The sequence below is a fragment of the Gavia stellata genome, chromosome 15 (genome assembly GCF_030936135.1).
Source record: "Gavia stellata isolate bGavSte3 chromosome 15, bGavSte3.hap2, whole genome shotgun sequence".
Classification (NCBI taxonomy): Eukaryota; Metazoa; Chordata; class Aves; order Gaviiformes; family Gaviidae; genus Gavia; species Gavia stellata.
The window spans coordinates 1388377-1411756 of NC_082608.1; the positions used below are offsets into that span (position 1 = coordinate 1388377).

General features: G+C 57.7%; 3 protein-coding genes across 3 annotated transcripts; 1 reads left to right on the top strand and 2 right to left on the bottom strand.

Annotated features, from left to right (window-relative positions):
* Positions 1–480: 480 nt before the first annotated feature.
* On the bottom strand, positions 481–9970 carry ACD (ACD shelterin complex subunit and telomerase recruitment factor). Its single transcript, XM_059824802.1, has 14 exons — positions 9959–9970; positions 9218–9347; positions 6588–6712; positions 5934–6024; positions 5289–5368; positions 5040–5084; positions 4436–4470; positions 3888–4051; positions 3607–3694; positions 3376–3456; positions 2639–2737; positions 1674–2383; positions 1193–1269; positions 481–991 (listed from the first exon to the last, which is right to left on the bottom strand). The coding sequence occupies exons 2-14, from the start codon at positions 9323–9325 to the stop codon at positions 928–930; spliced, it is 1767 nt and encodes a 588-aa protein (XP_059680785.1). The 5' UTR covers positions 9326–9347; positions 9959–9970; the 3' UTR covers positions 481–927.
* Positions 9971–12385: 2415 nt separating this feature from the next.
* Positions 12386–14487, top strand: LOC132318243 (C-signal-like). Its single transcript, XM_059824949.1, has 6 exons — positions 12386–12532; positions 12905–12956; positions 13202–13389; positions 13666–13824; positions 13950–14069; positions 14374–14487. The coding sequence occupies exons 1-6, from the start codon at positions 12386–12388 to the stop codon at positions 14485–14487; spliced, it is 780 nt and encodes a 259-aa protein (XP_059680932.1).
* Positions 14488–15261: 774 nt separating this feature from the next.
* On the bottom strand, positions 15262–21940 carry LOC104264737 (C-signal-like). The gene is made up of 6 exons (XM_059824966.1): positions 21797–21940; positions 21227–21278; positions 16729–16916; positions 16136–16294; positions 15726–15836; positions 15262–15375 (listed from the first exon to the last, which is right to left on the bottom strand). Exons 1-6 carry the CDS (start codon positions 21938–21940, stop codon positions 15262–15264), a joined length of 768 nt encoding a protein of 255 aa, XP_059680949.1.
* Positions 21941–23380: the final 1440 nt, after the last annotated feature.

Consider the following 23380-nt stretch of genomic DNA (forward strand, 5'->3'; position numbering starts at 1 on the left):
GCTGCGGGCTGCAGGGCGGGAGCTGGTGATTTTAGGCAGCAGCTGCGCAGGCAGTGGCGGTGCTGGCAGCCAGCCATTTTTAGCAAGCGTTACTAGGGCCCTTTCACCTCTCCAGCTCCTCACCCCGCAGGGTACCGCTTTCTCCAGCCCCTCAAGATGCAGGTTTCCATCAGCGGGACCGTGACCCATCGCATTTCAGCACGCAACTCTGCAGCCAAGCTCCAGCCGCGCCCGCCTCGCCATCCCCGCAGCTCTCCCGATGGCACCAGCGTTACCCCAACACCCAAGAGGCTTTCTCCTGCGTTGACCTCCGCTCCGGACCAAATGCATTCCTTACATGGATGTTTACGACAAAGCAGCAAGATGCTTATTTTTTCTTTTTTTTTTTTTCCCTTTTTTTTTTAATACAAGAGCTGTGTATTTAAAAAATATACAATTTTTATTTTTAATTTCTACAGCATAACCCTGCGGGATATTTTTTGTAACAAACAGTGCAGGACCCTACCTAGACCAATCAATAAAACGTCCAAACTCCTGCGCTGCCTTCGGAGCGGGGATCAGGTTGTAGGGCCTCTGCCATTGTTGCCACCCCTGCTACGGTGGCACCAGGTCACCTCTTGTCACCCACTCGCTGGGCCAGGGCTTTCGGAAAGGATGGAGAGAGAGAGGTGGGAGAGGGATGCTGGCTCATGCACAGGCATCCCTGAACAGATGCTTTCCCCTCTCAGCGCTGAGGGTGCTGGCCTTCAACAGGTCATGTCCCCAGCATCTCTGGAGCCAGGGTCTCTGCAGCCAGGCCAACCCACTCAGCGGTCCCCTCGGGGACAGGGGTCCTGGAGTCCCCCCCATCCCTCCCATAACTGCTCTTCCCAGGCAGCACTAAATTGTTTTGGCTGAACTGGTAAAGAAACGAAGGCCGGGCTGGGCTCAGGAGTCCACCTCCCTGTCTGTGAGTATCCAGCACGCCCACTTCAGCATCGCCTTCGAGATCCTGCGAAACCAGACCGGGGGAGCCAGGGTGAGAAGGGACCCGGCTGGGGACATGCTGCTGGGCACCGGGGCAGCCCGGTGACAAGGGGTGAGGCGGAGTGTGGGGAGCCGCCGCAGGGATGCAAGCAGTGATGCCCACATCCCATGCGGCCAGCTGTGGAGGGAACAAGGGACGGCTGTACGAGGCCATCACTGCACTGACCTGACAGATCTTATCCGCTCGCAGAGCTCGGAGCTTGGTGCCTCGTATCTGTACTGGACCGGCTTCTCCTTCACGTACTGCAGAAGCAAAGGGTAGGGTGAGGCTGGTCTGCCCCAGCGGCAAAGCCCAGAGCACAGCCCCACCACCCAGCCTGATACACCTAGGGAACTCCGGGGACTCTCCCTCAATCATTTCCTGTTCTTCCAATCTTATTTTACCCGGAGAGCTGGAAGATGTTCCAGCAACCGTTAGTTCCCACCCAACAAAGTCATGGATGGGCTCAACCACATCTTCACCCAGTGCTCCAGATCCTCCTTCGCAAGGGTTGGGGCCACCATCTACACGGACACCTGCCTTCAACTGCTCAGCCCCATCGGCCAGGTGAGGAAAGGCCTTGGCATGGACACCATGGGTGGGGGGACACAAAGACCCTCCCTGGGGACCACCCCCCAGGGGACCCCACCAGCTGCTTCATCTTTACCGGCTGCAGAGCTCTGCGCTGCTCCGGCCTGGAGCTGGGGCCGCTTGCTGGGGATGCTTCCTCCTCCTCTTCCTCAGAGAGCTGCTTTCCATGCCGCAGCCCCGTGTCTTCCTTTCTGCTCTTCTTTGCGCCCCGTGTGCTCACGAGCTCCACCCTCCTGCCTGTGTCTCTCCCCCTGCCCCATGGGGCACTTCGGGGATGCTGCCGCCCACTGAGGGCCAGCAGCGCCTGGCCATCTCCCGCCAGCAGCTTCCTCTTGGCACCCACAGCATCTCCTCCCTGGGTCCTGGCACGAGCCAGACCGTGCTTCAACGTATCTGGAGGGAAAGCTGTGCCACTGGAGTCCGCCTGCTCCCTGTGAGGCGTCCCTTCGGACAGGGATTGCAAGCGGCTGCTGGGCAAGACAGGAAAAGCCGGAGAAAGAGATGGCAGGGTGGCCTGAGAGCCCCCCGATACCTGCGGGCCTTGAGCAGCGCAGGGGGCATCGCAGGCTGCCTCCGCAGCTGACGTTGCCCGGGTGGTGCCGGCCTCCACCGGACTGGTATTGCCGTAGGAGCAAAGCAGGGAGGGAGAAGAGGTCTGCACTGGCTCTCCCTGCGGCAAGCCCTCGGGAGTGTCCTGGCTGCACGGTTCCAGCAAGTCAGGGGTGTTGCTGTCAGCAGCCACATCTTGCTGGGTCTTTGGTGAAAGGTCGTGTTGTAAGGTCTTCTCTGGTAAGAGAAAATGCATGGTCAGCTTGGGCAGGGGGCAGGTGGTGGGACCTGCCGCAGCATGTCAGGTTGGGCAGGACAGCATCGGAGCTGGAACGATGCAGGCACAGGGCAACGGGAACACTACAGCACTACTTTTTGGCCAGGGGAAAGCAAGCTGGCATCCAGGATGAGCTATATGGTCACCCAGTGAGGGGAGAGGGGTTGTCTCCTGCCAGCAAGGCAGGCTGGATGCCCTGGGGCATGGGGACTCACCACCCGAAGAGTTCAGGGTCAAAGATATTGGGGGGAGCCTGTTCCAGGGGTTGTCCAGGGATCCCTCCGAGCTCTCCGACAAGGCTGTTGACTCTGCGGCTGCAATGGTGAAGTCGAGGGTTGATTTTGGCAAAGGAAGCGGCTGCCCACTCCCAACCCTGCGGCGGCTACAAAGAACTGTGCACAAGGTCTCGGAGGCAGCACTTGAGGGGAGCTCTGAAAGCCCTTTCCAGCCAAAACTGGGGTGTACTCCAGCCAGACTTCTTCCACGACCTCCACCAGCCCCTGTAGCAGGCAGCAGAGAGGCAAACGCTGCCCAGGGAGCAGGCAGGCAGGAGGAAGACCTCCTACACCCTGCACTGTCCAGGACAGCAGCTCCCTTCATCAACTCCTCTACATAGAGCTCCTGCAGGTACTTCTGCAGCAAAGCTTGGTGACCCCAAGCCCAGTGAGGTCACACAAGCCCATCGGTCAGGAGACTTGGGCTCCGTGATGGCATCCAAGGGACAAAATAGTTTGTTGTGCTCCTGCACAATGAACCAAAGCTGCTCAGCTTCAGGAGGCTGCAGGAATGGGACCATTCCCTGCCTGCTCAAGGCAGGGCTGCGAGTCCTGGTCTCCCAAAGACCTGGCTATGCCGGTACCTCCTCTGCTCAATCCAAGGAGAAGATGGGCTGAGCCAATTTCAGAGGAAAACACTATGAGGCTGGATGGGATCTGGAGGTCCCACTACTCACGGCTGGCTTGGGATACAACACTTGAGTCGCCCGGCACTGTCCTGTCATCATCACTCTTCCCGGGAGTTGCCTCGCTTGTGTCTGCAATGAAAGGGGAACAGCTGGTTGCGTCCCAGCACGGTGTGCACCCAGAGGAAAGGAAGCCTTCTCCCCATCCCAGGGAGACCCTTCGCCTGCCTGGGCACTGAACTGCCCACCTGCCTACCCCGCAGACAAAGCCACTGCACTGACCTGCCTTGGAAGCATCGCAAGCAACTGCTTCCTCCTCTGGAGGGATCACCAGGGTGTTGGCTGGGACCGTGAAGATGTCCTCACCCTGCTGAAATGAGACACGTTACGTGGTTTTTGCTGGGCAGTCCCACTGGAGCTGCAGGAGCCCACCCGTAGCTGGTAGCTGAACGCCATCTCTCTCCCCAGCAAACCTCCAGCTCTGGCCAGCGCTCTTCCCCTTCCTTCTCCCACCCCTCCAGAGCAGGGTCCCCACCATGAGCTATCTCAGCAGCCAGACTGACCTCTTTCTTGCGCTCTGCCTCCCACTGGGTGACAGGAACCTCGTCCTTCACTGTCGCTGGGGTGTCATTGGGCATCCGTAAATCCAAGCATTCCTCAGCATTTTCCTTCAAAACCTCCAGCTGGTTCTGTCCTATGGCATCGATCAACTGAGAGATGGATGGCTCTGGAGCAAAAACACATGAGTGTTAGTGGAGAAGACACCTTAGTTCAGGGCAAGCCTCACTTGCAAACGCTTTTACTCTGCTGCATGACTGTCATGTGCACTGAAGCCTGTGGCAACACACAAAATTCTGCATTTCCTTTGTTTCTAGAAACTATTTTTCCTTTCTCCACACAGGTCCTGGAGCAGCAGCATGAGCATGGGTGTGCAATGGCCCATGCTGCTTTAGCTGTCAGCACCATCTTGTCCTGCTTTGGGCTTAGCAACGTTGCCTTGTGAGATTTGGTCATGTTTGTGCTACCTCTGCCTAACACAGACAAAGCTGAGAAGAGCCGGGAGCCCCACCGAGCAACCAGAGCATCGCGTGCCCCCCCCCCAGCCCTTTACCTGAGCTGGGAGCGTTCTTCAGAGCGAGACTCCTCCTGCAATGACCAAGGAGAAGACAAAACCTGGTTAGGGCTGGGGCGCACAGAGGCCAGCAGCCCTTTGCAGCTCTTGGTCGCAGATCGAGCACCCTGGCTTGGGAGAAGCAGCTTGTGAAAGTAGTGGATTTCGCACTGGGTGCCAGATCCAGTCACTGCTCAGTATCCCAGGAATACCCATCAGGGGGCCCTGTTGCTGCAGACGGACCGATGGAGACCCCTGAGGATCTCCAGAGTTGGGTCTCCAAGCGTGAAGAATGAGCTGTGCAGGGCTTCACCCACCCGGTCGTGCTGCCCACGGCTGGAAGAAGCAAGTTCCCTACGGGTGTTTCCTCCCAGCTCTGCCAGCTCAGAGGGAGAGGCTGGGTTAGAGAGCCCTCTGTGTCACCAGGATCTCATGGTCTACTCAGCTCTGTCACGTCCTGGGCCAGGGAGTCCCACAGGTTAACCAGGAGCTGCCATAACATGTGCCTGCCCTTGCCAGCCTGCTCTAGCCCCACTCAGAGCCTGCAGGCTCTTGTCATGGTGTCTGGATACATCCCCCCAGCAATGGCCAGCCCCGTACTTACAGCCAGAGCTCCTTTATCTTCTGCAGCACAGAGGGCTCCTGGTTCCTGCGGCAAGAGAGAAGCCAGTTACTGATTCCCTCCACATCCCCACCTTCCTTCACAGCTTGCAATGGACACAATTCCTCTTTCAAAGAGGAAAAAGTCCCCACCACAACGAGCTCACACCAGGACTCCCACGGTCAGCACCGCTCTGGGGAGATGAGGAAGCCCCCCTAGAGAAGAGCCCCCTCCCCACCCCATGGGCCGTACCCGTCAGATGACTCCAACCTCTGCCTCTCCATGGGCAGCACGATGAACCGCTGGGCTGTGAGGTAAAACTCGCAGTCCTCCTGCGGGGAAAACAGAGCCCATAAGGCACCTCTGCAGTCCCACCTCTGCTCCTACCTCCCCCGGGGCCAGTGGGGACCCACCCCAGCTCTGCCACTGACCCTCCAATCAAACTGAGAGCCTTCCCCCAAAGGACAGCCCCCTTCAACTGCAGGTTTGTACCCTCCTGCATCAGCCCATGGCTCTTCAAGAGCCACAGGCCAGGCTGGGTCAGCCCGAGGCCACGGGGACACTCCTGAACCCCTGCAAGGGGACAGCAGGCAGCTCTGCCACCAGTGCTCCACGCAGGTCTCCTGCAGCTGCACGGCAGCAGGAGATAACAGCCAAGTGGCCCTGGAGGAGATGCACCACATCTCCATGGAGGGCTCGGGCCATCCCCTGACCCAGCACCCAGGTTAAGCCGTCGTCACTGCCACAGACCCTCCCAGGAGCTGCACATGGAAGAAGAGAGAAGAAAGACTACCCCTCATCTGCCTCCAGCTCCTGGGAGCAGCTCAAAGCAGGTAAGCATGCAGGAAGCAAGGCAAGGTCAAGGAAGAAGTTGCTTCCACTCATGAGAGCCCTTACCAGCCTGGCCTCCTCCCGGAAACACACCGTGTACTTCTGCAAGACGATAATTCTGCAAATAAGGCTGGAAAGCCTGAGCTGCATGTGGGTGCTAGAAAAAGAGCAGAGCAGGAATGTCTTGGAGAGAGGAAGAACAGAGTTGGACCACCCAGACACATAGCGGGACTCCCCAAACAGCTATGCCAACCAGATCGGGGCATGCTGGCACACGTCTCGGCATGAGCGTCAGGGGCCAAGGGCTTCTGGTTCCTGCAGCTTATTCCTGCTGCTTATCCTTGGCTCTGCTACCAGCACCCTGCCAGTCTAGGGGTGTCCAAATGGGGAAACAGAGGAAAGCACTGAAGGAGCAGCCCAGGCTACCATAGTTAATGCTCTGGCTCCTTTCACAAAGACCACGGGCTCTTTAGTCCTTTCTAATCACGTCTACATGGCATCACAGCTTCTGCCATTGAACCCTGCCCACTCCAGCCAGCCGAAACCAGAGCACTGAGCACCGGCGTTCCGACTTTCTTCCCTTAGCAGCTCTTTCACGCAGACTTCCCACCCTGTGACTGCTTTAGCTTAACACAACCTGAAACAAGACCAGGCAGGAGCCCCACTAGCAGCTGTGGAGAACCGCTGTCCCAGCCACAGCCGAGTCACGGTGGAACCCACTTTTCCTCCGCCCGCAGAGCTTCGGACGTAATGACCACGCGGATGTAGTAGGACCCATCTGAGACCTGTAGGACGGCATCTTGGAGGACCCCAGGTTGGCCTGGAGCAGTTGAGTCACTCAAAACCTATCAAGAGATTGAGGAGGGGGGGAAAAAAGTCTCACTCAAACTTCCCAGTGAACAAGGATAGGAAACCAGGCCTGGCTGAGAGCCTGGACTCTTAGGAGAGAAGGTCACCATTCACCGTGAAGCCAGGTGGTAACGCTTACCCCAAGGCCAAGTGGTCCTGGCTGGACCGAGCAGCCTCCATGCCAAGACAGAACAAGGGACATGCCACGTTGTGCAAGAGAGCAATTGAAGGCAAGGTGGGAAAGGAGCCAAAACCAAGCATTTTTTTACCCAAACCAGCAACAGGAATCCAGACAAAAGGGATCTGGGCAGGCTTGGGACACATGCTCCTCTGCAAAGCAGAGGGAGACAGAGAGCAGCAGTAATCAGCAGGATCATTACAGCCATTCTGGTCTTCTGAATGAAGTTCCTGGTGTAGCAGCCCTGAGCCTCTACTAAGCCGTGTCCATGCTGGGTTGAAACAACCCCTGAGGGAAGCAATAAACTGTTCATTCAAGTCTCATACCCACCTCCTCCGTGGGCTGGGAGCTGTGGATCAGTCCCGGCCTGTCCTAATCCCTACAGCCCTGGGCTTCTCCTGGTACACACCTACGGTTTGGTCACATACGTCATGTAGGTCGTTTACCTGACTGGTGATGTTGGGACATGAAGCACAAAGAAGGGACGTGAAATTGCATGTCCCACCGTGCACAAAAGCCACCTGCATCTAACAAGGGGTGCACCCATGTCTTTTAATAGGTGCTCACCGTGCTAAAAAGACCAGTCATTGTCAGCTGGGACCTTCTGACAACAAAAGCCTGCCAAACCTACAGCATAAACTCCCTGTACAAGCCAACAAGGCTTGCTGCTGGGTTTAAGGATGCCCATGGCACCAGGATCCTGTTCTGGCGGGTATCACAGCTCAGCCACCCAGCAGTCCCCGCTGGCCGTGTCCCCTAGCCCTGGTGGGAGAAGTCCAGCGTGCAGGTGGCCAGTCCCACCACGTGCTCACTCACTGTGGGCAACTCTTGATTCCCAACGTGGGGCAGAGTGGCTTAGCGCACGCTGCGGAAGAGCACCGGTACCTGCAGCAGGCAGGGCTGGGTAAAAAACAAGATAAAAAGGACGGTAGGTTTGGAAGTTATAGATCTGAAACAGATAGAGAAGAAAGTAGGCATAGCTGGAGCCCCGAGCAAGCAGGAGAAAGGGTCTGCTTCCAACCTTCATTCATTGTGGAGGACTCAGGTGGGTGGAGGTTGGAGAGTGGTCACACTGAGGGAACTCTCCCCATTAATCTCTCGAGCCCTAGGCAGGAGCCACTCATTCAGCGCTGGGTCTTCATCAGCCCAGGCACAAGACGTCTCCTGCTTGGGAGCGGGGACTGGGCCGAGAAGTAGGGAACCAGTGATTTTACCACTTCCATGTCTTCAGATGGGATGGGGAACAGGACCACAGGGTCTCTTCTCTCTCGCTGTCATTTTTTTTCTCCCCATCTCATCTCTGCTTCCATTTAAATCACAACATCCATCTTTCTCCTTCCTCCTCCTGTTAGTAAGGAGACACCTGACTTGCCTCAAACATTTCATCCCCAAAAGATGTTAGGAGATTGCCAACAATAACATTGTCCATGGTGGGATGCTTCTACAGGCACCCAAAGGCTGTGAGAGAACAGCAAACTAGAGCACCGAAGCTGGGTTTCTCCAGCATCCAGGTCATGACCACAACCCATCATGAGGCAGGAACCACATGCCCTGCCCATGTGGATCTCATATGTGCTTGTGAACCCCGTTGTCTCACAGCACCCTCATCCAATCCCTCCAAGTCCACAGCAGCACTGACTCTGCTCAGTTGTTTTCCTCCTGCTTCCTTCCCGCTGCCCATCAGGCCTCAAACAGGCAAGAGTCCCCTCACTAAAGCTCTCTCCTGCCACAGGGGATAGATCAAATGTCAAAGACATCGCCAGTGCTGCACAAAAAGCTCTCCAGGAACTACGTAGGGGCAGGTTTTGTGCCTCAGAGCCCCATGCCCTGAATCACCCCAAAAGAGGCTCTCCCAGAAAAGCCAGCATCCATGGGAGGACGAGCTCGTGGTCCCACCAGGGCTCACCACCAGACAGGACGAGGCTCCAGACACCTCAGCAGGTCCTGCTTCTGCCTCATGCTACCTGCTGTCAGGACCACGCATCAAAAGACATGATACAAGGAAGGACGGGATGCAGAGAGGAGGAGGAGGAAGGCAAGGAAGCCTGCGAGTGTGAAGCTAGGAGAGGAGAGAGATGACCTTGGAGACCACAAGCTCTTTGGGCAAGAGCAGGGCACGCATACCAGAGGTGCAAAAGTCACTGAAAGCTGCCAGAAATGGGCAAAGCAAAGCTCCTCCACCTCAAAAAAACAATAATCAGGGACTTTGAGGAGGAAGGGTCACCCACCCACAGGCACTGAACTGGGAACCACTGAACGCTTCCAGGAATTTGGATTTCAAACGCTGTTGGAGCACTTTAGGACAGTCACCCTCAGTACCTACCCGCAGGACCTGCCCAGCGAGGAGATTCTCATTGGCATCCAGCTGCTCGTAATTCACCAAGAGGTTGGCAATCCAAGGCTGCAAGACGTAGACTTTAGGAGAAGACATGTTCTTGTTCTCATACACAAACCTACGGGAGATGAGACAAGGCATCAAATCAGAAAAATGGGACACTGCAAAGCTCCGGCATCCCAGGAACAGTTTTACACCCCAAACACAGCCACAACCCCAGGGGCTGGCTCCAATCCAGCCCAAATCCACCCGCTTCTCCACAAGGACACCCATCTTAAGGGAGCCGTGCCGAGGAAGATGTGCTGCTGGGGCCACGCACGTCCTGCAGCATCCCACTCCTGCGGCAGAGAGGGGACATCAGCAGGCTCCAGAGCTGCGTGCGGGCCGCGTCAGGCCTTTTACAAATCTCTCGCCCATTTCAGGACATTTCCCACCCCCGCCGCCCCTCTTCCCATATTGTTTAGTATCCCCCAATAATTCTTTTCCTGGGTCCAGGACTTAACCATCGCTCTCTTAACCGCAAAAGGGGGAAGGGGGTCTCTCTTTGCTGGATAAGGGCCGTGCTGAGGGGCTGGGAGAGGCAGGGTTGGGGACAGGCAGGGGCATGGGGACGGGCAGGGGCATGGGGACGGGCAGGGGCATGGGGATGGGCAGGGGCATGGGGACGGGCAGGGGCATGGGGACGGGCAGGGCTGCCGTGCCTAACCGCCCCCCGGCCCCCCGCCTCACCTGGGCCCCAGCACCTGGCGCCGCCCCGCCGCCACCCCCGGCTGCTCCCGCCGGCCCCGCTGCTCCCCCGCGCCCGCCCCGCCGGGACAAGCGGCGGCCGCCGCCGCTGCCGCCATGGCCCCGGGCAGCGAGGCGAGATGGGGCCGTGACCCAGGAAGAGGAAACGGGGCCGGGCTGTCGAGGATCCGGGGCGGAGCGGCTGGCGGAGCCCGCCCGGCCCCGGCCCGGGCCGCGATTCAGGCCCCGGCCCCGGCTCCGACCCCGGCCCCGGCCCAGGCCCAGGCCCAGGCCCCGGCCCCGATCCAGGCCCCGGCCCCGGCCCGGGCCGCGATCCAGGCCCCGGCCCCGACCCCGATCCAGGCCCCGACCCCGACCCAGGCCCCGGCCCAGGCCCCGACCCCGACCCCGATCCAGGCCCCAACCCAGGCCCCGGCCCTGATCCAGGCCCCGGCCCCGGCCCCGGCCCCGGCCCCGGCCTCGACCCTGACCCAGGCCCAGTCCCTGACCCCGGCCCCGACCCCAATCCAGGCCCCGGCCCCGACCCCGATCCAGGCCCCGGCCCCGGCCCCGACCCCGATCCAGGCCCTGACCCAGGCCCCGGCCCCGGCCCACACCAGGCTCTTTGCTCTCCTCCAGGCTTTTCCTGGGCACACAGACACTTTTCCCCCTTGTTTAGCCAACTTTCTGTTACCGTTTCCCATTCAGTGGTTCACGCGTGATGACAAACCGTCACTGAAACGCCACCTCCTTTTCACGTTGTTTCCTTTGGGTTTGGCCCCAACAGCTCCAAGCAGCCCCCAGGTTCTCCCCAGGCAGTTGTCCGCGGGAAGAAGCATCTTTTCACAACGGGCTTGCGCACGCTTTGCCTCTTGGGGCATTAAAGCTGCTTACCTGCTCAAATCTGGCAAGCAAACCGGGAAACGTTCAGGCACATGCTGAAGGGACAGCAAACGCCTCCTCTCGCGCAGGTCAGGGCTGAAATCAAGCCGTCTTAAGTCGTGGCTCGCTCCAGCCGGCGTCTTTTTATCCCCAGGCCGGCGGCTGTGGCTGCCTCGGTGGGCTTGGGTGAGCACGGTGAAATGCCACGTCAAGACTGATGAGTGCTACACAGAAGAGTAGACAGCAAGGGTTGTTTTTAAAGAAAAAAATGAATTTATCGGGATCTCTGCGTAAGGTAGCACGCGCACGGAGGATCAAATCCCTTGAACAGGACGGCTGGTTACTGTCCAGCTGCAAAGGTCCTCGTAGCAGCATCTCCAGCTGGAGCAGCTGACACTCCCCGAGCTTACACCCACCCCGTCCCACACCATCACCTGCCTGATCTGTTGTTACTAATTATCTTAAACTACCTACAAAACATCTCCTAACCCTCTTATATATATATGTTCTGCTATTACAAATTGTCTGTGCAGAGTTTGGTCGACGCTGCAGCAGGAACCACCTGGGGAGGCCATGGGACGCCCAGCTCCTCCCCGCAGCGTGTTCATCGGCCCGTGGAGACACGCAGGTGGTGCTTCTCCATTGACTTTAGGTGCAGCAGGAGCTCCTGGGGGATCTTCAGGCCTGTCCCGAGGCTCCTGTATCCACCTCTCAGAGGTTTTCTTTGGAAGGCAGCTAGGAGTTCAGTCCATTGGTCGGTCCGGTGCCTCGCTGCTGTAGGAACAAGCCTGGATCACCCTGGGAGTGGATGTCCATCATGTGCTGTGTGTGCACCTGGGCACAGCCCCAATTCCCGGCCACACCACAGTTACACCCGGATTGCAAAATGGAATTTTATCCTTCTATCACACTTACAACTTAAATACTATAGCTGTTGTTAGAGCAGACTGTCAGGAAGGGGTTGCTCTGGGCAGCTCTGGAGGGTTTCCAAGCAGTCCTGGAGGGTTTTTAGGTTTTCCAGCCTGTTACGGTGGCTGAGGGACACTCACCTGTCCCGGCTGCTCCATTTCTGACCCTGGCTTTGGCATTTGTACAAATCAAGGCCAACAAACTGCACTGTGCAGTGTCAGCAAGTCAACCCTTGCCTGCCTGACCTCGGGTGAGGGGAGGGACAGAGCCTGGTGTCCCACGAGGGAGGGTGGCCGTGGGAGGGGACATCTCGGTGCAGGAACAGGGGTAACGCTGCCCTGGAAAACTGAGCAGCTCAGGTTTGATGAAGCAAGGAAGGTACAAAGAGCAGCTTTCCAGACATCCAGCCCAGGGCATTCCCTGTCTGGGCAGGACACCTGGCTCCCCTTACATCATTCCTCGGCCGCCGGGAAAGGTGGATCGTGGGTATGGACCACAGCCAAGCGGCTGGGGCACAGGCAGAGAATTTCCTAGAGCCACAGGCTGATGCAAGCCCTCACGGGAAAATGTGAGATAACTGAGTAGCAAAAGGCACCTGCAGAGTCAGGGTGAGAGCAGTGCAGCGGCGGACGGAGCAGCATGGCAGGACTTCAGGTCTGCTCCGTTCTGGTGACTGGGGCCAACCGGGGAATCGGCCTGGGGCTTGTCCGGCAGTTCCTGGGGCTGCCAAACCCACCCAAGTGGGTCTTCGCGGCTTGTCGGGACCCCAAGGGACAGCGAGCGCAGGTGAGGCTGGGCTGGGACACAATGGGTTGTAATGGGGGACAGAGGGCCAGGGCAGCAGGTTGGAGCAGGGAGGGGGTTTGCAAAGGGCTCGAGCTGTAGCCGGGCACCCCAGGTGCTGCAGGACAGGGCAGCCCCAAGTTGCAATGGCTGTGGGACCATCTGCGCATGGCATGTGCGGAGAGGACAGTGGCACGTGGTGTGTGCCAGATGCACGGAACCCCATCCGAGGGGAGCAGGGCAGCCAAAGTAGGGTGCTGGGCACGAGGCTGTGCAGGGACGGAGCCAGAGCGAAACGGGCTTTGCCTGGGAAAGGCTGAGCCTCTGCGCAGCTGGTCCAGCATCACCATGCCCACGAGGTCCATTTTCTTGCAGGAGTTACAGAATTTGGCCTCCAAGCACTCCAACCTGGTCATCATCCCTCTCGGTAGGTGCCCTGAGATAGGAGTCCCTCGCCCCAGTTCCCCTGGCGTGTGCCCGGGCGCTGCGCACACCCCGGGAGCCCCGCGCCAGGAGGGAGCCGTGCCGACAGGCCAGTGCCTGTGGGGACACTGGGTGCTGCCATCCCTCCTGCCCATGGCCAACCCCGAGGGCACGTCCCTGGGGGGACACAGGGACCTTCAAGCCACCATGGGCACCCGGGCACTGACCTCCCCTGCGCTGGCTCTGCAGAAGTCACCGATCCCGCCAGCATCAAGGCAGCTGCAGCCAGAGTCGGGGAGCACCTGGGGGGCGCGGGGCTGAACCTCCTCATCAACAACGCTGGAATTGCCAAGTTGAACTCACTTGATACCGAAACGCTGGAGGACATGACCCAGATTTACACCACCAACACGATCGGGCCCCTGCTGCTGAGCCAGGTGAGACCCTCACCCAAGCTGGGCTGTCCCGGGGGGCGCAAAGGGCCGGTGGGAGAGGGTCCCGCCTCTGCTCCGGTGCTGATGGGTTCTTGCCCAACAAGAAGCTCATGGAGCCGCAGGCTGGAGCTCAGGAGCTGGAGCCTGGTGGGCTGGGGCTGTGGGAAGAGGAGGGAGGATGCTCCAGTGCTGGTGCCAACATTGACCGCTGTGGAAGAACCTGGTCCTCTCCCCTGCGCCACCCCCGTGTGTGCCCCTGTCTCCTCTTTCTCCTCGTAGGCGTTCCTGCCCTTGCTGAAGAAGGCTGCCCAGAGGAGCCCGGGCTCAGCGCTGAGCTGCAGCAAGGCAGCCATCATCAACATGTCCAGCTGTGGGGGCTCCATCGCTTCTCCTTTTGGTTGGGATCTGATGCAAGTTGTCTCCTACCGCTGCAGCAAGGTACAGCCATGCCATACTGGGGATAGCTTTGCCTCCTCTGCCCTGTCCCTGCCGTGGGGTCTGCACATGTCCCCTTGCAGCCACCCTTCCCCTCCCACCGCCATCCCTTCCCTGTCTCCCCACAGGCTGCTCTGAACATGCTGACCAAGTGCCAGTCCCTGGGGTACCGGGAGCACGGCATCCTCTGCGTTGCTCTCCACCCTGGCTGGGTGCAAACAGACATGGGGAGCTCAGCCGGACACGTGGTAAGAATTCCGCCATGGCGGGTCCATCAGAGCCCCTGGGCTGATTTTCCATGGGAGGAAGTTGCTGCCCTGAGCCCCTGACCATGACCTCCCTGCCTGCCCCATTGCTGCCTGGGCAGCTCCCCCTGCCCTGGCCCCGGGTGCCTGGTGCCCCCATCCCTTCGGCTCCCTGCCCGGCCCCTCTGCCTGGGGCTGGCAGCTTTCCCCTTGCCCTCGAGTGGCTCCTTCCCTTGGCCCCTGCTGCTCCAGGGCAGCCCTTAGCCAGGCCTCGGGCACGGGCTGCCTCTCCCCCTCTGCCCCGCAGGCCCCTGTGACGGTGGACGCCAGTGTGCAAGGGATGCTGAAGGTGCTCTCCTCCCTCTCCGAGAAGGACACCGGCACCTTCCTGGACTGGGAAGGGAAGGTCGTGCCCTGGTGAGACACCAGCCCGACCTCCTGGCAGTGGGGCCCTGTGCCGCTGCTCCCACCTGCCCCATATCCTCAATAAACCCCTGCCCAAGAGCTCTGCTGTGTGGCCCCGCTCCTTATCCCGGGGTGTGGCAGTGCCCGCAGCCGCCTGCCCGACCCAGGGCTGTTGCTGGGGTCCCCACGAGTGACAGCCTGTGGGTCCTGTGGCACCGTGACCGCCCTCTGGAGACGTCCCCTTCAGGAGGCACTGAAGCCAGGGCAGAGCCTCTCTTCTGGGAGGAGAGAGATGTCCTGAGCATCCGCAGGGCTGGCGAACATCCCGACCATCCGCAGGGCTGGCTTTCCCCCTGCCCGGCTGTGGGGCACCCCTGGGGCTGTGCTCAGCCTGGGATGCCCAAAGGGCTGGGGGTCGCAGGGACCGGCTGCCCTCTTCCCTCAGTCAGGGGACACTTGGTCGCAGCCGGGACAGACGGACACATGACACTCGGGCAGCACGTGGGGAGTGTGTGCCAGGCTCGGCCGGGAGGTTTGAGGCTGGGGGTGCAGAGACAGAGCAGAAGGGTGTCAGCTCCCGGCATTTACAGAGGCAGGGGGTACAGGGGCTGCAGGGCCAGCCGTGGGGTGAGGAAGGGGGAGAGAAGCTGCTTCCCATGCCCTTCCCCTCTCCCTGACAGCCCGGAGTAGGCTGAGGGCAAGCCAGGTGACCACGCGGAGGGGTGAGCTAACAAGTGGGAGGCTGCAGCGTGGGCAAGAGGTGCTACCCGTCTGTCCGTCCCTCTGTCCATCACCAGGGCAGGCTGTTCCCTTCCCAGTCGAGGAAGGCTCCGGAGGTGTCCTGTGAGAGGCTGGCCAGCACGGTCAGGATGCCCCGCACACTGTGCTCCACCGTCAGGGGTGCCTGCAGAAGAGGACAAGGCGCAGCGTCACTGCCGTGGGCTGCGACCGGCACAGAAAGCAGCTGGGCTTGGGCAGACGGGAGGGTGCAGAGTCTGGGGAGCAGCACCCAGGGGGCATTTTTTCTTACTGCCGCCCGCCCTGCTCTCTGTGCTGGGTCGGAAGGACAGGGCTGGCTATCCTGTGCACGTGGCATTGCAGCTTGCTGCCTGCTCCCCGCCTGCTCCACCCCAGGAGATGGTCCTGGCAGCCCACAGCATGACACAACGCCCCCTGCCCCAAGTGCCCCTGCCCTCCCCAAGAGGTGGGGATACAGCGGGGGTCCTGCTGACCCTCCCCTGCACAGCCCAGTACCTTCTCCGTCCCCATGTCGGTCTTCACCCAGCCAGGATGGATGGCCGTGCACAAGATGCCCTTGTCTTGGAGCTCCGCAGCCATGCACCTCGTCACCATGTTCTGGGCAGCCTGGAAGAGGCACCGCCATGCCAGCACGACTCGGGGTGCAGGTGGCCAGGAGAGGGGACAATTCTTAGCCAGAAAATGGCTGTGGAGTTGCAAAATGGGACTTTGCCCTGGGGTGAAGCATCGGCACAACCCGCCTGAAAGGCTCAGTCCCGGGTGCTGCTGGTCTCAGTCTCTACGCTAATGCTCAGGAGAACCAGGCAGGGGGTGGGTGGCCTGGGACAGGTGGGTGCCCCCATGGGCTCCCCTCCATGGGCATGGTGCACAGCAGAGCATCCCCAGCACCTCCCCTGGCACCTCACCTTGCTGGCACGGTACGGGTACATGGGGGCCTCCAGCACCCCGAGGCACAGCCCGATGGAGCCCAGTTTGGTGGAGACGTTGATGACCGCGGCCCTGCTGCAGCTCAGCCCCTCCTTCCCCACGCCCATCGCTGCCTTCTCCAGGAGCGGCAGAAATTCCTGGCGCACAGACACCGGTGCTCTGTTAATACGTGGCAAGCCCCGAGCTTGAGGACTGCCCTGGAGGTCTCTGTCGCAGACCATGGACGAACAGCTGGACAGACACCCCCGGCAGAAGGGCAGGGGATGGGCAAGATGCCCGAAGGATGGGCCAGGCTCCAGCCTTTCCCTTCCCCAGGGAAAGAGCGAGCCGGCACAGCCAGCCCAGGGCAGGCGGGAGCTCCAGCTGGGGAGGAGCGAAGCATGGGAGATGCTGGAGCTGGGCTGCCTCTCAGCCTCCCTGCTCCTCTGGGTGGGCAGAGGAGACCCACGGTCCTGGTCTTGCCCCCATCAGTCTGCCTCACTAGAAGGAGCGAGAACCCACCCAGCTGAGGGCACCTTTGCCATGGGGAACATCTCCCCAGGCAGGAGAAACCCAGAAGATCCACATGTACCTTGGCAACCTGGAGTGGCCCGACCACATTGGTGGCAAACACAGAGAGCATTTCCTGCAAATCCAAGGAGCGCAGCGTGGCGTGCGAGCTGACGCCTGCGTTGTTGATGAGCAGGTTCAAGCCCTGGTCCTTCAGATGAGACCCCACAGCCCGTACGGCCCCTCGGATGCTGGGCAAGTTCACTGTGTCTGCCGGGACAAAAAGCAAAGTGGAGGAGAGCTCCAAAGTGGAGGTCACGCACTGCCTACTAGAAAACTAGCTGTGGCTGGGATGGGCTCTCTTTAAACCAGCATTATCCAAAAAAAAAGGACCGGGGTTAGCAGATTGGGGTGTTAAACGCATCAAAATGAGCAGCGGTTTGTCCTCACCTCTTGGTTTCTCACACTTAGCTGAATTAAACTGTGATTTGGCTCCTTTTTAGTCATTTAGGAGGTGACTGTTAAGAAGAATTTAACTGTATTTGTTTTCTGTATTCAAGGAATTTACAATTGCAGAAGAGATGCTCGGTCCTTGCAGACTGAGGCTCCCGGTTTTATTTCCACCAGGAGCCAACGCAGTCGGATGGGCACATTTTATGGAGACACCATCTTTGGGGAAACAACCTCTTCGAGCCCTTCTGTATTGCACAGCAGCTATAGGGGCTGTTAACATAGGGGAGACACATTCATTTTATTGTTGAATTACGTGAAGATCTTTTCTGGTTTATATCCGTTCTGACGGATCATTTAGGGCTATCTTTGCCTTTTTTAACAATTTGTGCTTAAACGGATCTCCCATAGCACAACTTCCCATAGCTTTACAGCCGCTGGTATGCAAAAATCCTTCCTTTTTTCTTTTCTTTTTCTTTTGGTTAGATTTTTTTTTTTTTTGCTTCACATTGTTACCCATGAGGATTTGGAGCTGACAGGTGAATACAAGTAATAAAAGATTTGGGATTATCACCTGCAGTATTTGTTCACAGGCTCTGAGTCTGAACCTCCCCATCTCTACAGATGATCTGGCCAGGCTGTGGGGACAACCCCTCTCAAGTAACTACAAACATCTGACCTCCCTGAAATTGTGCTACCAGGGGGTAAGCATTTCCAGTGCCTTTTTCATCACTGAAATATTGGTATCTCTTTGAAGATCTGCCATGCTTTAATTGCAGGATTTTTTGGCTAAAGCAATAGGAGTGGTATTTTTTTGTGTTCAGGTTTTGGGTTTGCTTGTTAGGCTGTGCATGCCCTAGCGGGTACTCGCCCCACTGAAGTGGCCATTGTTGATTTAAAAGGTGTCGTCTAAACACCTTCAGGATGTGAAATGGGATGGTTAGGCCAACATTAAACTTTATATATTACCTTTTAATACCCCAAGTACACCACCGAGCCCTTAAGAACCATGAATATTCACGCGTATGGGCATGTTGGAGTGTGCCTTTGCTCCCCGCGCACATTTCTGCGCACACTTTTTGCAAGCATTAATCTGATGAGCCTGCTGGGTGGGGGGATCGCAAAGCTGGATTTCTTTTCTGCAACACTTTGGCCCCCGAGCTGTGTTTCTGTTCTCGTGCTTAGACAAGACTGACTTAGCAAAGGTTTGCAACGCTGAAGACTCCCTTCTTGGAGTATTTTGTACACTGTGGAGCAGCAGAAAACCCCTTTTTCCTGGCATTTTTAACTAGCCTGGTGTCTTTATGGTGGTAAGCAAGTATTTGAGTGGCCTGGGACTTGTTACTAGCTTGCCTTGTGCAGCATGGACCTTCACAGAGGTGTCATGAAAATAATTTGGGGGAATTTGATGAAGTAATCTGCTGTGGAGCTGCCGTGAGGGGATGGAGCCTTGGGATTTGAAAGGACACGCATGGCTTGCTGCAGGACGTATTGAGGGTGCTGTTTAGTGACTTCTGTTTGGATAAGGATCAAACGTTCAAGGCTCCATCACTCCACCACGTGCGAGGGATCTTTCAGTTGCTTTGGTGAATGATTAATTCCTCTGGACTAGCAGAGTCATTGCCTGGACCAGCACGTTTCTAGTGCTAGGCCAGCCACGTTTGCTGAAGGAACAAACTCTTGTCTCTTTGGAAGAAATAAGAGGATAAGGATGAGAAATAAAGAGTGAACAAAAGGAAGCGACACATCTTAATGCATTTTGGAGTTAATTTCTAACTTTCCTTTCTGAAAAGTGCATTATTCTTACTGGTTTGAAGCCAACCTTGCCTTAAGATGGAGAAAACCAGCCTGGAGCAGCTTCTCTTTTTTAAAAATATTTTTGTTGCCATTGGATTTTTCAAAGCTTTTTAGCTTATTTTGGGACTTTATTGATAGTCTGGTTTTTGGGGTGTATGTCTTTTAGTAAAGGTTGTTTATTCAGTGGTCAGCCCCTTGAGATGTCCCTTTTTATGTTAGCCATGCTTTAGTGAGCAAAGTAAGCATGCTCTTCCCATCATGTACTGCAGGTTGGGGCTCACAGTTAATTTTAAAGATGCTATTTTTTATGACAGAGAAGTTCACAGAATCACTAAGGTTGGAAAAGACCTGTAAGATCATCAAGTTCAACCATCAACCCAACCCCACCATGCCCACTAAACCATGTCCCGCAGTGCCACGTCCACACGTTCCTTGAACACCTCCAGTGATGGTGACTCCACCACCTCCCTGGGCAGCCTCTTCCAATGCTTCACCACTCTCTCAGGAAAGACATTTTTCCTAATATCCAGCCGAAACCTCCCCTGGCACAACTTGAGGCCATTTCCTCTTGTCCTATCACTTGTCACTTGGCAGAAGAGACCAACACCCACCTCCCCACAACCCCCTTTCAGGTAGTTGTAGAGAGCGATGAGGTCTCCCCTCAGCCTCCTCTTCTCCAGGCTGAACAACCCCAGCTCCCTCAGCCGCTCCTCATCAGACTTGTGCTCCAGACCCCTCACCAGCTTCGTCGCCCTTCTCTGGACACGCTCCAGCACCTCAGTGTCCTTCTCATAGTGAGGGGCCCAAAACTGAACACAGCATTCGAGGTGCGGCCTCACCAGCGCCGAGTACAGGGGCACGATCCCCTCCCTACTCCCGCTGCCCACACTGTTTCTGATACCGGCCAGGATGCCGTTGGCCTTCTTGGCCACCTGGGCACACTGCTGGCTCATATTCAGTCGGCTGTCGACCAACACCCCCAGGTCCTTTTCTGTGGGGCAGCTTTCCAGCCACTCGTCCCCAAGCCTGTAGCGTTGCATGGGGTTGTAATACATTTGTTATACATTAATCGTCTATTTAATAGTAAGAGAGAGATTTGTTGCCTCTTTTTTGGTAAAGCCTGACTTCAGGAATGCCTTCTTTGCTAAGAAATGCTAAAAATTTACTTGAACTTTTCAGGTGATTTTTAACAAATAAATAGGTAGGTAGAAACCGATATTGTCTCTGCATTGCATTAATTCAGTTTTCTTATTATTGGCTCTAAGACTCAAACTTATTTAGAAGCTCTGGTTGCTTCCCACCTCACTTATAATAGTGATGGCAATTCTGGTGCAAACCTTTCCTTCAAACGCCTCTTTTGGGTTTGGATGGGTTTTTTACCAATTCTTCTTGGAAAAAAAAAGGCTGCAAGCAGCCCCTGCTCTCTCAGACACCGCTGTCTGCCTTCTCAAGACACATCTGCAGGAAACCATGTTCCTCAGCCTGGTGCTCCTTATCTCCCCATGCCTCACCCCACGCTGTCCTCCCCAGCGAGCCCCCATCCCTGCCCAGCACCCTGGAAGTTGCCTGCCTGCGAATACCCCAACTTTGGCAATGCCAAGCGCTGCCCTGGCTGCTCTCCCTTTTCTCCCCCAAGTCCCTGTGCTGTCCAGGTCTGTTTGCCACCTTCTTCTGCTGCTCCCCAGCACTGCTGACAAAGGCCACCGAATCTGGCCCACCTCCACAGGAGCAGAGAAAGGACATCTCCCCAGGCCAGGCTGCGGACATCCCGAACTGAAGCATGCCTCCAAAACTGAGCATCAACCTGGGATACCACCACCACCACAAGGCCAGACTTCCCATATGCATCCTTTTAGCCTATTTCTTTTTTCCCTTTTTACCATCGGCAAAGGAAATGCCGACCATGGCCACCTCCAAACAGACCCCAAACCAACCCTCCTTCTTAGGAAGCATCCAGTAAGTTTGCTTGCTGTGCCCTGCCTTGCTTCGTTTTGCGAACCTGCATGTCGCAGCCCAAAACTCGGGCACTGTCTTTAGCATCTTTGGGAAACAGAGGTCATGCCTTTCCCATGAAACTCGCTCAGCTGAGGTGTCCAGACCCACCTCTGCCTGCCTCCGAAGCCGGTTTGACTGCTTCCAGCCAGAGGACAGCTCTGCTTGGAGGGGGAAGCCTGCCCAGATGTGTGCCCATCCCTCCCCGGCTGGCACGGCTACAGCTGCCTGGCTGACAGCGTTAAGGCAGGCTGCCCGACAAAGCTGCCCATGGTCCCATCCCCGAAGCAAGCAGAGGGCTAGAAGCAATGTTGGGTGCAAGGAGGGAGATTGCTCCATACCTAGCTGGACCAGTTTGATGCTGGGGTGCTGCGCAGCTAATTCTCGCAGGGCCTGGAAACAAAGTGATGGAGCAAGGGAGGAGGTTAAAAGTCACCAGCAGCACGGCCAGGTCTCCCACCCCTGTTCCCAGGTCACCCCAGCTGGAGCTGGGATAGGGTGGCTTTGCTTTTGCTGGGGAAGGTGTGCGGGGCTGTTCCCAGCGGATGGGGCAGGGCGGCATCCCCGCAGCCGGCAGAAGAAGGGGTGCCACTGGGCTCAGGCACTGCCCCCCGTCCTGGGTGATCCCAGCATGGAAAAGGGGTTGGCCAGCCATCGGCATGGCCAGGAGCGAGCACTGAGGACATGGGCGACATGTCTGCCCCGCCAGCCTCATCTCACCCGGCTGGGTCAGCGCTGCCATAACTACAGGGCTGGGGGGTTGTGAGACCCCACCAGAGCACTCCTGTCCCCACTGCCGGACCACCCAGCCAGGGCCAGATCCGGCAGAGAGCCGGCAGAGCTGCTGGAACCACAAATTCCCTTTGCCCGCCTGGCTCAGGACCATCCCCGTGCCCTGTGCCCGCACTGACCTTCCCTCTCGGACCCTCGGGGTCTCGGCAGGTGGCAAAGATGTGCTGCGGGGGCTGGGGGCTGGCGGCAAGCTGCCTCACGAGCTCCAACCCGATGCCCCGGTTGGACCCCGTCACTAGGACGCTCCGAGCCAGCGCAGCCATCTCCACGGCCTCTGTACCGGGCGGTGACACACGGCAGGATTGCCACCTGCTCGGCGTGAAGAGGAGCCAGGCACAGCCCAGGGTGTGGCTCCAGGTGCCCACGGGGACTGGGATGGTGCCAGCACCAGCCCTGGCCCCTCGCCTGCCCCAGGCAGAGCCAGGGTCCCCGGGGTGGACCAAGGGCTCCCCGGGCGTATGGGACTGCGTGTCTCCTGCATCACCCAGTTCCCCACCACTCAACTCCTCTAAAGCCCCAGCTCCCAGAGTCCATGTAACTGATGGAGAAGGGTCACCTCCACCACAAGCTTGGAAGAGCACTTGGAAGCACTACCAGGAAGCGGAAAACACATCCAAATATGGCTGTGGCCGGCAATCTCCCAGTTTGGGGGGTGAGTTTGGGATGGTTGAACCCACGGATGCTAATCCGAAGCGCGGTCTGGGAAGCGCCGGGAGAGCATTTCTAACACTGCAAGCTCAACTCATGCCAGTGCTTTCATCCAGAGCACCCAGGAGCCAGCAGAGAACACCCCCATCTCCCCGCAGCGCCTTCCGCCCGCTGCTGGGGCTGCAAACTCACGGCCATCACTCTTCTCCTTGCTAGAGGACAATGCTGGATGCTTATCAGCCCAAGAGGTGCCTGCAAAGCCAAAGCTCCTGCAGCTCAGACCAGCCTGGGGGCATGAATTTTTAGGAGGCAGAAGGGAGTAAGGTGCTAAAAGAAACAAAGACCTGTCGTGTAAAAAGCCTTAGCTAGAAAGGAAGAATTGGGGCAACCTGAATTTAAGGTGGGGGAGGAACTAAGAAAAGGAAAGTAGCAGGGATGGGTCCGTCACATCTGGATGTGCCCAAAGGGACACATCTGTTGCCCAGCCTTGCTCAGCCTGGTGGAGGGGACAGACCTGACTATTCCCCAAGTATTTGAGTGGTTCCAGGTCTGGCAATCACCGAAGAAATACTTGGGCCAGCAGCTGGGGTATGGTGGAGTTCGGAAGATGTGCTTCCAGGCAACACAGAGCATGGAGAGAAAGAAGCAGTCATGTTTCCTTCCATCTTGACGGGTAGACTATGGCCGCCATGAAAGGTAAGCATGCTGGGTGTGGATTTGGGTGGCGTTGGACTCAGACCCGCTGTAGCAGGCGTTATTGAAGGTGTAATCACCTGCACAAGCAGTTGCACTGCACAGACTTGCCCACTCCTGCTGCTATCTGCAAGCAGCATCCAGAGCGGAGTTCCCATTAAGAACCAACAAGACTGGAGTTTCCTCTTTTCCTTCCAGGCTCCTTGGGAAGGAGAGAACAGACACAAGCGAAAAGGGCTGCAAGGACCAGGAATGGTGGGAATGGCTGCAGGCCAGCACCAAGCTGGGGAAGGCAAGCAGCGAGTGACCTTTGGAAATGGCTAACCGACGGCAAGCGAGGCCAAGCAGGACAGCAGCACAGA